This window comes from Erigeron canadensis, chromosome 6 (assembly GCF_010389155.1).
Source record: "Erigeron canadensis isolate Cc75 chromosome 6, C_canadensis_v1, whole genome shotgun sequence".
In the NCBI taxonomy this organism is placed as follows: Eukaryota; Viridiplantae; Streptophyta; class Magnoliopsida; order Asterales; family Asteraceae; genus Erigeron; species Erigeron canadensis.
Window position 1 is genome coordinate 6,425,886 of NC_057766.1, and position 12,933 is coordinate 6,438,818.

Genomic DNA, 12,933 nt, shown 5'->3' on the forward strand with positions numbered 1-12,933 from the left:
GTGAAAAATCACGGACAAGATTAGGAAAGAGAACTAGTGGATACCACATGTCACCTTCTTAATGTATTAAGATAATTATTAGGCTATTTGGTTAGAAGGATTTATCAATTTCCTTCCTAAAATCATAAATTTATTTATAGGTAAAGTTGTTTTTCAAATTGAAAATCCGGTTTTCTTTTATAAACTTCTTGTCCATTTATCTGTTAGAGAGGGCTAGTTTATATGTAGTTAAAAAAAAAAAAAAAAAAAAAAAAAAAAAACAACATGTGACCTTGGTTTGTGGGGTAAAATTAGTTGAAAATTAAAATAAGAATTGCCGGAAGTTGCAAGGTATTACCATTTAAAGCAAACAAACAGACACACAGTACTATACCACTAAAAACCCACACAAGTCTTCTTTCCTTCCTTCCTGCTCACTAATCATCTTACAATTTTAATCATCATCATCCACTCTTCCCTGCTTTCTTTCTTTCCTTCCTTCCCCTCAATTATATATTATATTATATATATATATATATATATATCAACCTTTACGCTCACCCTTTCTCTCTCTCTAGAATAATAAGAATAATAATAAAATTGAGGCCGAAAGGCCAATCAAATCTCTCTTTTTTTCTTCTCCAATTTACATCTACATTTAATTTCACTTAAAAATTCTTATAATAATAATTATAAAAGATATATATATGGATATAAGTTAACATATATAATATATCTTTCAAAAATTCAACCACCACCAGCAAGGTAATTCTTCAATTATTTAAGCTCAATTTTGTCTCTTCACACTATTTATTTCTTTTTTATTTATCATTATTATAATTTGTTGTTCCTGTTTAATTTTAGTTGCTATACCTTTAGCTAATTCTATACAGAATTTTCCTACATATATATATATAAATATATAATTACTGCAAGTTTTTTTCTAAGATGTTGAATTGTTAATTACTCATTTTGTGTTCAAAGTTTTAAACTTTTTGTATCTAAGCTTCATTTTTATTGCTTCTTAGTTTAAAGAAATTGTGTGGCCAAGAATAAAAAGTGAAGTTTGTAAGTTATAAAGAGGGTGTGTCGGTATCGGAAAGTTAGAATCGGTTTGGTCGGTATTATCGGTCGTTTTAGTATCTTTGTAATTTCTAGCATCTTGCTTTTATTTCAGGAAAAAGGTAAAAGGTTTGTAGATGAAAAAAGTATGTACTTTTTATATGTTGAAATAAATTTTGTAATACAAAATTGTTATTATGTATGTATGAAATATGAATGCATTATTTGGACTTTATTTTGGATGAACCATAAACCACCTAGATAATACACACCTGTCACTTTTATATATCATGCCTTTCTTGTGATATTTCTGTTAACTTTATTTTCAACTTTTTCTTGTTGTTGTTGTGAATTCTCTTATATAACTATTTCAAAGGTATTTGCTTCAATCATAAAAATGTAATCTTTATTTTATTGTTATTATTTTTTTTTACGTTGTGCTCGTGAGTAGTCTGCTGCTTTTTAGTTGAGGACATTTATGAGGTTTGACACAATCTGTGACTTGTTCAGTGATGATAAATTTCTTATATTTATTAACTCTTTTATAATTTTTATAGGATCGATATTTTGGTGAAGATCACTGTTCATATTAAATCTCGGGTGGAAGATAATAAATAGGTTAAATATAGTATGGGATGCTTTCAATCAACCCCGAAGGATACAGGTGGCAAAAGGAGGAGGCCTGCAAACATTGGTGAAGTAGCGGTTTTTGTTCCTGGTTTACGCATTCCAAAACCTGTAGATTTTAATGAGTCTATCGGCGATCATTTGTGTAAAACTTTAGTGGAACGACTTTCTGCTCTTAGGACACGTATAGTTGTTATGGCAGGACAAGAAGCTCCATCTATCACAAGAACACGAAGAAGAAGTGCTACCCAACATGGTTAGTACATAAAGAAAAGGCTTGTATATTTTAGTTGTTAGTGTAAACTAGATGACTAGAGGAGACAAGATGAGTGGGTTGGGAAACGGGTAAAATGGGATTTGGGTAGAACGGATCAATTTTTTTAGTATGGGTGAAAACCAACTGGGTAGAGTTAAGTTGAAAACTTTTTATTCTGTCTTTTATGTATTGGGTTTAGTGCTTGGAAATGTATCTGACTATATAGCCTGAAACCTGTAGCATGTATCCTACTTTAGATGTTGCTATTAAGTGTATCGAACTTTCAATAATCAATATATATGATATATATCTTACGGTATGTTTGCTTACTTGGCTTCCATATATTAGTCACCACGTCATCATAGGCACTATATTAGATTTTGGGGACTTTCAGCTCCTTTGACCTTGTCCCCCCTTGTAGCAATTTTATTTTACTTCGATCTGTAGGTAAAAACAAAAACCCAACTTGAGCCATCCATATGTAAATGAGTCGGGATGGCCACCTTTATGTGATAGTAGTATATTTACTGGTAGGTTTTTCATTTCAGGAGGCTCAACTTTAGGCGATCTTCTGCAAGCCCTTGAAGATTATTTACCGGTCCTTCTAGGGCTGGTTAAAGATGGTAAATCATCTTATAATCTATCTTGTTGATGTATGTGCTCTGTTCATATGATGTTACAATTTTTATTAATTATCATTCAGGAAGCCCGCTACAACATAAAGTACAATTTACATGGATAAACCAGGAGGATGAGTCAGAGGTAAGACAGTAATATAAGGGGAATTGGGATGTGTGTTTGCAAGTGTTTATATGATATTAGATAGTTATAATTAAATAAAACTGATCAGGGAGAGATTAATTGGATGTGTTTCTGCTGTTTCAATTTGTAATGATCACATATCAAGAACTGATGGAAAATTAACCAAAAAGGAAATATTTTTGAAATCAGAGTAAAGTCTCATAAATTAGGTATAATGAATGTGTAAATAGGCAATTCTATTTAAACCCCTAGATAATTCTGATTGCCAAAAAGCTGTTATCAGATAATTCAAGGTTCAAACAACCACCTAAGTTTTGTATGGGGAGTTGATAGTCTTATTTCAGCACATTATTATGAAAGAAGTGGAAATCTCAGAATACATTTTTTTATATAATTTTCAGGAAATGGCGATGTATAGTGCTTGGTATGAAATATTATCTGTTTTGCACTTGATGGCAACGTTATCACTATCTCAAGCAAACTTGCTGCTTCTCCCTAGAATGTCCAGTGATGGTTATTTGCCTAAAGTAACAGAAGGTGGGGGTGGTGTCACATGAGATGATGAAATTTGCTTATATATGTGCATGAATTCATCTACTACTTTATTATGCTTGCTACAATAAGCATTAATCAAAAACTCTTTCATTCAAGATTCAATGTGACACTAAAACAATGTATGGTACAATTGAAGAATCAAAAAGTTTACTCCTGTTAGTATCAGGATATCCAAAACCCCATCTGAAGTAATATAATCAAACCAATGAATGTAGATAGACACTTCATGGTGGAGGGTAGTGACAATTGTGACTTACTCTTTAGTCTCTACTAGTTTGTAAGCCGTTCTTGAAGTTCAATGGACCTTTACAGATCTAGGAATGGATAGAGCTTTATGGAGTAATAATCGATCTTTACTCTTATTCTTGTCATGCTACATGGCTCCATCTTTTATCTACTTACTCGGTTGTTACTAGTGGTTTAGTAGAATTATCATTACTAAATTGTATATTTTTAATAACTTTTTTCCTCAGAATCTGGTTCTTACATTTATCGGGATATTTATATTACTTTTACGTATATTTGAGATATGCAACTAGGGTTGAAAGTTTCTGAAAATGTGTTTATGCATAAAATTTCTTATAACACCTCTTTTCAGAACATAAGATATTATTTTGAAATGCCATTTTTGTTATCAAGTTTAACACCCTAGTTTATAAAAAGTTCAAGTTTTTTACACAAAAATTGCTAGGTCGACAATTCCCATTTTTGGCCTCTACTGAATCTGCCGACCTTCCTATTTTGCGACCCCCTGAATAAAGCTGTAAGAAGATGTTCTGAGTAATTTAAGAAAGCATAGTTAGTTTAATTTTAAGGATAGATCTCTTAGGTTAGCTGCTATTTCCTATTAAAAAATTTTATAATTGCAATTTCCGGTATATATTGCATGTTCAATCTTGCTGTTGTGTCACATGACATATGATATGTTGTTTGATATCACAGAAAGCAGGAGATCTGCTATTGATATTTTGTTAAAGGCAGCCGGATACCTTGATTGTGCAGTAAGGCACATACTTCCACAGCTGCCCCCAGAACTCAGGTTTATAGAATTGTAAAGGCTGGTAATCATATCTGTTGTTTATAGGAATTTAGTTTTGTAAAGCCAATTTGTTTTTTTAGGAGAGACCTGCCAGTGGACCTTGCTGAAGGAGTTTTGAGAGCACTCTGCCTTCAAGCACTAGGACAGGTATTCTTCCGCTTAATCTTGCTTTTGATTAGACTAATGACATACATCAAATGGTCCTTTTGTTTTCATGCTTTTAAATATGACAGGCTTATTAGCAAGTGAACGATAGTGCTTGAGATGTTGTCTTAAGATTTTTTACAGGCGTATTTCTTAATTAAAATGTGGAATATATGATACAAGTTCAAAACTATCTATGAAATATGCATGGAATTGTGGCACCATAGACATTCTTTCATAATTGGTCAATGCACAACAAAATTTTGTTAATGGAAAGGTGAACTGTAGTAAAAAGATCACATAGAACTTCATCATAGTGATGTCAGAATGAGTGAGTTGACTATTTATTCGGTTCCGTTTGGGTAATATTTAGTACGACTTTAACAAGCTCGTAAGGTTAACTTTTGACCCATTATCCCCCATTTGAGATAAAAGATAACCCTAGTGGGTCTTCTAGAAGCAAACATTATTATTCAGAACCATTGCTGTCATGATTCATCATATGGGAGAAGTTGGATGCTTTTCTAATACATATTGTTTTATCATACATGCAAGTATATAACAACAAACTAAAGAACTATTGGCCTTGTTCTTAACCATAGGATCATTAGTTTTCTGCCTTGTATTCACATCTATGTCAAGCCAAAAGACTAGAAGAAACTTCTTTTTATATGTGTTTGTGTTTATGTAAATTTTGTTTTATGGCACAGTTTTTGTGTCAGTTGATGCAATTACATGAACGTAGTATGCAACTAGTTACATACCCCGAGCGTTGCTGAGGTCCGAGTTTTTTCATGGCGTATATATTTTTCTAGTTATTATTTAGCTGGAGTATAATCTTTGATTCTATGATATTCATCGAGTATTAAACTCCATATAACACAACGATAATATTTGATTGCTATTGAATATGATGGCGCAATTTTTTCGGTTGATGATGAAAGTAGTTATATAGCACAATCATACCTAAAAAAGGAAAGAAAAAAAGTTTTTTTAAAATATCTCCATTAACCCTTTAAATCAATTACTTTTACATTAATTATCTACATCACTTGATACCCCTTCCACCACCAACAATTGCCCCACTACCACACCGTCGCCGTCATGACCACCGCCGCATTGCGTGAGTGTCGTGCTAGTGAGGTTTAATTATTTGAAAAATAGCAATTAATTTTTATAAAATATTGAAAGTAATTTTAATTAATACTTTTGTAAATGTTTAGATTGATGAGTTAAGTTATTATATGTGCTTTAAAAATTACTAATTATTTAGGTGGGCCTTCCAAAAATATTAACATTTAATGTTTGAAATAAGTAACTTGTATTGTTGTGCTATGGAGTTGTACCATGTATATGCATTAAGAAGTTGTACCAAAAGCTTTAAAAAGAGTAAAAAAAAGAGTTGGTTTTTAGTATATATACTAATATCTATACGACTATACTCCTATTTTTAGGAAGTATTTCACAATAGTTACATGCAAAAGTACGAAATTGCCATTAATACCCTATTGGAAAGAGTTATTAGAGATTACCAAATTTGCCCTTAATAAATTAATTTACACTCTAAACCCTTATTTTGCTAATTTACGTTCTAAGACCTTATCTTCTAAATTATTTCTACTATCACCTTTACATCAACTTACACACTCGACACCAATAGTCGTTGTCATCACCACCCGTCACCGACACCATTAGACCGCCGTAGCCGCCACTGCTGCCGCATTGCACGGGTACCACGCTAGTTACATTTTATTTAATATGATGACCAAAAACTGTGTAAAGTTCAATCCCTGTTTGATCAGTATATGTGGTAATAGAGGATGGACTGGCTGGTAGGGTAATGGGTCAAAAGTCAAAACAAGTACATTTTTGGTCGAAGTGGGTTATGTTGACTGGCAAATTCTATTTGTATCTATAAAATAACTTATCTGCCCGTAAATGGGTTGAATCACTTCTCTAGTTTTATCACAGTATTCATCCTAATGTACTCTAACTGTCATGCTCCTGTTGCATCAATGGCTTTAGCTACATTACAAGTGCATGTAAAATGAGACATAAATCTATGTCAATGATTATATTCAAGCTATGCTTGCAACAACTTGGTTCATATAATAGTTTTAATTTTGTTTATTTGAGTAAAATTATCTTTATCACTTCCTTAAGCTTTTGAGTCATTTTAAGGATAGTGAATGCTTGTTTTCTGTTTTCATAAAAATTTATGTGAGAAGTTTTTCTTCAAAGCTACGTGGGTTAATAATAAAGTTGTTAAAGGAGATAATAGACACATTATTAAGACTAGTCCTCTCTAACAATCATTCCTTTTATTGGAGTAAGGCAGTACCCTTGGGTAAGGATATGTCTATCTACAATCCTACATAATACCCCTCGTACGCTGCATGTCAGTGGGATTGGGAATTGTTGTGTTGGAGTGAGGCAGTATCTCAATATATTCAAGTAATTTAAAGCCCCCCTTGTTTTGAGGGGAACTTGTTTTATGAAATACTATTTGTAATTACTTCATAAAAAGCTAGTTGTGTTTGAAACCAGCTAACCCATGTGGTTTTAGGATATCAATAATACGTAGGGGCTATACATGTTATAATACTACATGTATACAGCTTTTTTTTGGGTAAAAGGGTGTTTTATGCCCTTGTTAGATTATGTATACAGCTTTTCCCCCCCTTCATTTCCATAGATACCATATATTTGAGACAAAGTAATAAAAAAAAAAAGTTAGTTCAACTCCCAGGCTTTGTTGTGGGTTTTTCTGTGAGGGAAACCTGTAAAAGTAGTAAATAGACAACAAGTGTCCAAACGAACCCATATATGACTTGTAAACTTACCCTCAACTGAGAAAATGGTGAGGCAATCAATGTCGGATAGCTGTCCCTTGTGAGTCGACTAATACTGACACTTTGTCACATTGAACATTTGAACCTTTGCGAAAGAATGAATGATTGGGGCTTAAGATATATCATATATGTACAACTTTGCACCTTTAATGCTGTTGTGTCTACTATTTAGACCTTGCTGGAAGCTTCGAAATTAATATATAGAAGCTAACTATTTCTGAAAAGCAACGCATTAAACATATAATCAGACTTGGGAACCTTTTTGTACCCAGTGGGTTATAATTATCAAAGATATAACACGTTTTCTAGAGGCTGACTTACTTGGGGTTTACAAAGAACATGGAGAATTTCTCTAATATGTTGCTAATTTTGTTTCACTCTTGTTAGAGATTTATATTTAGGAGCTTCCATATATGTGTGTGTGTGTGTGTGCGCGCGCACGCGCATATATATATGTATGTATGTATTGACTACATCTCTCCTCCTTGGCAATCAGGGAGTTGACATACAACTTGGGCTTGCAATTGATAGCACCAAAGCCACACTCGCGGTGAAACGAAGGCTTGCCTGTGAGATGGTCAAGTATTGGCAACAGGTAGATATTAAATATTATACCTTACCACATTTTCACTGATAAAGAAGCAATCGTTCTGTGTAATTATTTCCATGAATGTTATCATTTTTTAGAAGTTCTAATGGCTCTAATGCCTTAATGTAAATAGTAAAGGAACTGTTACTGATAGCTTTTTCTGTTCATCATAAAGGTAAGAAAATGGGCAGGTCACGGTGGAAAATGGGTCTTTTGGTGCAGGTAGAAATATGTTGTGTCGGTTTGGAGTGACCCAGAAAGCTTCTTGTTCGAACAAATTTCTAACTATTATTCTATATAAATACTGTAATAAGTGTGTCATATATGTTTAAGCTCCTATAATCTCATTAATGATTCGATCTCTTGAATACAATAGTTAATAAGCATATGTAAGCACACTTGAACAAGTTTCAACCTTAATTATTTTCAGCAAGTTTTGTTTTACCTATGTTACTCTTTAGAGGTAGAACATAACTCAGATCAGTTCATTTATAAGCAAATGAGTCCTAATTGCCACTTCTGGACTTTGCTGACTGCAGTAATGAATAAAAGTACCATAGTTGAAAAGCTTCATATATGTTGCCATCATGTTTTCTTATCTAAATATAAATTTATGAACTTCTGATTCCCAACGTTATAAATCTAGATGCAAACAACTGGCATACATTTTTGTTTTGTGTTTGTGTGTCCGTGTTTACCATTTCATGTCGATGTTGAGATTATATCTCATCGTTATTTATCATATTAAAATAGACATTCTGAACTCTGGCCATATGTTATTCTAACTTCACTTGACATATTAGATTAAATTTGGTAGATGCATATAAATTTATTGATATTATAATAAATAAAACTTTTTACGCAGGCGCAAGATAATATTACAAACCTTCCGCTAGCAAATGGTTGGGGTGAGAAACACCGCTTTTATATCAAGTGGAAATACATCGAAGCCAAGGTATCTTTCTGGTTACTTCCTATATTGTACTTTAACTCTAAAAGGACCGTTTACAATGATATTAATGGAAAATTTCATTCATTTAATTTAGCTTGGCAGTTTGGTTATGCATCCTTTCTAACGGGCCATGGAGAAATTAATATAATAGCGCTGTTAAAAAAAAATAGCTAATAAGGAAGTGGGAGAAAAGAAAGTTGCTCAAGGTGGATCTTTAATACATTGGTAGTCCTAAGTCATATTATCCAAGAAATGAAGAAATGAGTATATTATTAAAATTAATATAGTTTTTGCAAAATTGCAAAATCATCTTTTACACTATTATCTACAATCAATCGAATAAAAATTTAGGCAAAAAGTTCGTCTCCAACCAACATTACCTGTTTAGAATCTAAACCGGTACCCAACCCACTGGACCTTTCCATTTTTTCACCTCTATAATCAAATGATTTTCAGCCTGCTGGCTACATACAGAAAAAGATCCATCTCGTATTCACTGTAACTTGTTTCTGTACCACCCTATATCCTTTGACAAATATTTGCATGCCTTGTAACGTAATTATAATTTGTTTGCGAATTGTAGGCAGGGGCGTATTATTATCATGGGTTAATTCTTGACGAAGGTAACACAGAAAAATCACATGGAATGGCTGTTTCTGCTTTACAAGCAGCAGATGAATATCTTAAAGAAAGTAAAAAGGCATGTGAAGCTTTCAATACAGCAGTTCCTATCTCTAGGTAAAATTTCTTAATTTGGATATGGATCTATAAGGATATAGAAGTATCAAATGTGTAATCCTACTCAAACTTGCATAAAAATATGTATAAATCACATGTATTAGGGCATATTTAGATTATTATTTTTGCTTTGATCAAGTCATATGTGAATCTGGTTGCTTGTTATATCGTTTACGTTAAGATGAGTTTTTGCTAAAACAAAACCAAAAAATACGACAAGTATCTAATCATTTCATCAGTTGTGCTTGTACACAGCAGTATACCATATCTTCATGAGTACCAAAATAATAACTTTAAGTGAGAGCATCTATTGTGCTTGTACATAGCAGTAGATCCTATACTAAGTTTAAGTGATAAATCGTAACTTTAATCTTTCAACTATCAAGGACGGGAAGTGTTATGCGCTACTAAACAGCAGTATCGGCTCATAAGTTTTAATTTGCTACTTGAATACAAATTTTACATGCACAAACATGTGGCCAAAAGCGCCTTAATCGATTCCCATTTTCTAAACCTGATTTTTAATTATTAGTTTCTGAACTCTAGATTTATCACAATATTTATGTCTTCTCTTTTCATCTGAGTGCGCATGCTGTAGTATTTTTGTTGATGTAGTATTCATTACATTTGTTATATACTTAGATGGTGCAAATGTGAATGGGGCGGGCTACAGGTCAAAACAAGTACTTCTTGATGTGGGTCAACTTCGGTTGATTGCATTTATAATATCACTGTATTACAAAGTACATTGTTACAATTATGCAAATTCATAAATAAAACAATCGAGGTTGTAGGCACAAAAAATGCACTTCAGAAGACTTTCGACCTATTTGACCCTTTCACAGACTTTTATTAACTACCTATTGTAGTTTTACCCATTTGCCATCTGATTGTAAAACATAATCCCACATTCATAAGTAAATGAGTCAAAATCTTCACTTCTATCATCAATATCAATTAGCTTTACTATCTAAAAGAGTATTATTACATGATCTTGAGTTTTGTTTGCTATTTTTTTTTAATTACAAAGTCTGGTGTTTGCTGAAATAAAGTAGTTATTTTGTTATTTCTAATCTAGATCATGCATTTTGATGCAGAACTCCTCCTCTTTGGGGAACTATGAAGTATCTCTCTGAAAAAATTCCCAAAGACACTTCTAGCAAGGTGCGGATCAACCGGGATCTATACACATATGAAAAGTAAGTCTTGATCAGTTTTATTCGCTTAGATCTATTTTGTATATTTTCTTCATATGGTATACCTAAATACAACTATACAAGTGTTACATACATATCTGAAAATGCATGCATATGTACAGTTGTACATAGTAACAGGGTAAATAGAAATACCCAATATATATATGGAAATATGGTGTAAAAAAACTTTATCTAATTCGTACAAGTATTCAATGCAAAATAGAACTTTAATGGTAACTTATCAAGTTTGTGCATTAAGTGTGACCACATACATATATCTTTACTCCTATATAAATCAAACTACTACTTCCTTTTTTCAACTTTTAGCCTTTAAAATACTTAAACGACTAAACTACCCTTCTTCTTTATTCACTAATATAAATATCTCCACTTCATATACCTATAATACCTAAAATGAAATTATTTACAACATACATCCTTCAACCCTCAAAATAACTACACTACCCTCATTTATATTAATTATTTTTATATTAATAACCACACTGCCACTGCATCCTTCATCGCCGCCGCCCCTACCACCGCCATCACCGTCGCTGCATTGTGCGGGTACCCTCTAGTTTTTGTATATAGATATTTGTATCTAAGTGTCACAAGATGAAACAATATCATTCTTTTTCACAAAAAAGTGGTGTCTCTACTTAAATAAATAGCTTCTACTATCTTCTTCTAAAGCTTGTAAATTAGCTGAAGATCAAAGGGGTTGGGTATCGGTCAAATGGTAACCTTTTTGCGGCAGGTGACCTGATTCCTCTTAGGAAAAGATAATGCTTGTCGATCCATTTACTTTATAGTTTATAAGTAAATAGGTTACATCTGCCACCTCTAATTATACTTGTGGACGAACAAACACCATAATTAGAACATGTATGTATCTTTTAACTAATTATCTGTTTTTATATGGGTAGAACCTTGTAGGCTTGTACTAATATCTTATTATGAGTGTAGAATCATGGAAACAGCACCAACTTTACCTGATTTTGCTTTGGCTCTGAAGCCGGATGAATATCAACTTCCTGATGTGGACTCCTCATGGAATAATGAAAACGTCAACAAGGCGCATGTTGGGAACAACAACAAAGATTAAGAACAAATATGACATCATGTGATCATGATGCTGTGAATCTGGGCAATCAAAGATGGTCAGCGTCACTCTGTTGTAACTTCAACAAGTTCATTTTTTATGAATCATTTTGGTGGTGAGTTTGTTCAAAAGCGTTATCATCCGTTCATATAGAAATGTATGTATACAATATGTACACCAAGTGTTTAATATGAAATATGAAACTTGTACAATGTTCAGATCTTTGTGTAAGACCAAGACCATTTGCTTTGTAGATGCTTTAAAATAATACACATATCGTACACTTGAATTGAGATGATTGATAAGTCTTTTACTTCGGTGATATTGAATCAGTTGTAGAAAAGGATAAATCCACACAATTTGTGTCAAGTAACGTCCCTTTTTAATATACAATATGAAATTTGCATGTATTTATGCAAAGTATCCATTGGTCATTTTATGCAATTAAGAGTTAAACTTTTGTATTATCAAGTCTAGTTGGCAAATGGTAATCGCTTAGTCTTATAAATAAGCCCTAGTAGTGGTCACATCACCATGTCAAGATGGTGTCACATCTACACGACTGCACCAAACCACAACCACCACACTTTTTAAAAGTAATTTGAGGAGAAAAGTTGAAACGTTATTGACCATTAATTTGGTCAAGATTCAGTTATTATTTTTAAATCTTGACCCGTAATTTTAATCAAAATGTCGAGGTCATCGTAACTTTATCGTAACTTTACCCCTCAAATTAAGGATAACTTAGAGAGGATTTTTACCCATTTTCATAACTATAAGTCGAGAACTTTAAAATTTTTACCCCACAATAACCAAATATCCAAGTAAAAAATACCTATGCATTAAGATCATGACCATTGTACATCTCTTTCATGGTTGTATGGTTGACGTTAGTCACTTCATGTCGGAGCCATACCAACTTTGGGCGATCACGATAACCTTGGAGTGGTTGCCTTCCCCCTCCACCCCATGCCCGTTATGTATGCTCTAATTAATTTCTTATTTTTTGCATACGATGTAGCTCATGACTCGCATGTGTCATTCGAATGGCATGTTGGTTGTTATATAATAATTTTAACA

The 12,933-nt window shown here is 32.8% G+C and overlaps 1 protein-coding gene across 1 annotated transcript; it reads left to right on the forward strand.

The window, feature by feature from the left end:
- Positions 1 to 572: 572 nt before the first annotated feature.
- LOC122603153 lies at positions 573 to 12,077 on the forward strand. The gene is made up of 12 exons (XM_043775780.1): positions 573 to 744; positions 1,599 to 1,924; positions 2,473 to 2,547; positions 2,628 to 2,686; positions 3,088 to 3,223; positions 4,184 to 4,280; positions 4,361 to 4,427; positions 7,773 to 7,871; positions 8,731 to 8,820; positions 9,401 to 9,555; positions 10,653 to 10,754; positions 11,718 to 12,077. The coding sequence occupies exons 2-12, from the start codon at positions 1,672 to 1,674 to the stop codon at positions 11,854 to 11,856; spliced, it is 1,272 nt and encodes a 423-aa protein (XP_043631715.1). The 5' UTR covers positions 573 to 744; positions 1,599 to 1,671; the 3' UTR covers positions 11,857 to 12,077.
- The last annotated feature ends 856 nt before the right edge of the window (positions 12,078 to 12,933 follow it).

Bases quoted from the DNA above. Each gene is read 5' to 3' on its own strand.
- LOC122603153 (XM_043775780.1), top strand. From the start codon at position 1,672: ATGGGATGCTTTCAATCAACCCCGAAGGATACAGGTGGCAAAAGGAGG. The intron at 3,224-4,183 runs GTGGGGGTGGTG...TTGATATCACAG, and splicing joins TTTGCCTAAAGTAACAGAAG to AAAGCAGGAGATCTGCTATT. The intron at 10,755-11,717 runs GTAAGTCTTGAT...TTATGAGTGTAG, and splicing joins GATCTATACACATATGAAAA to AATCATGGAAACAGCACCAA.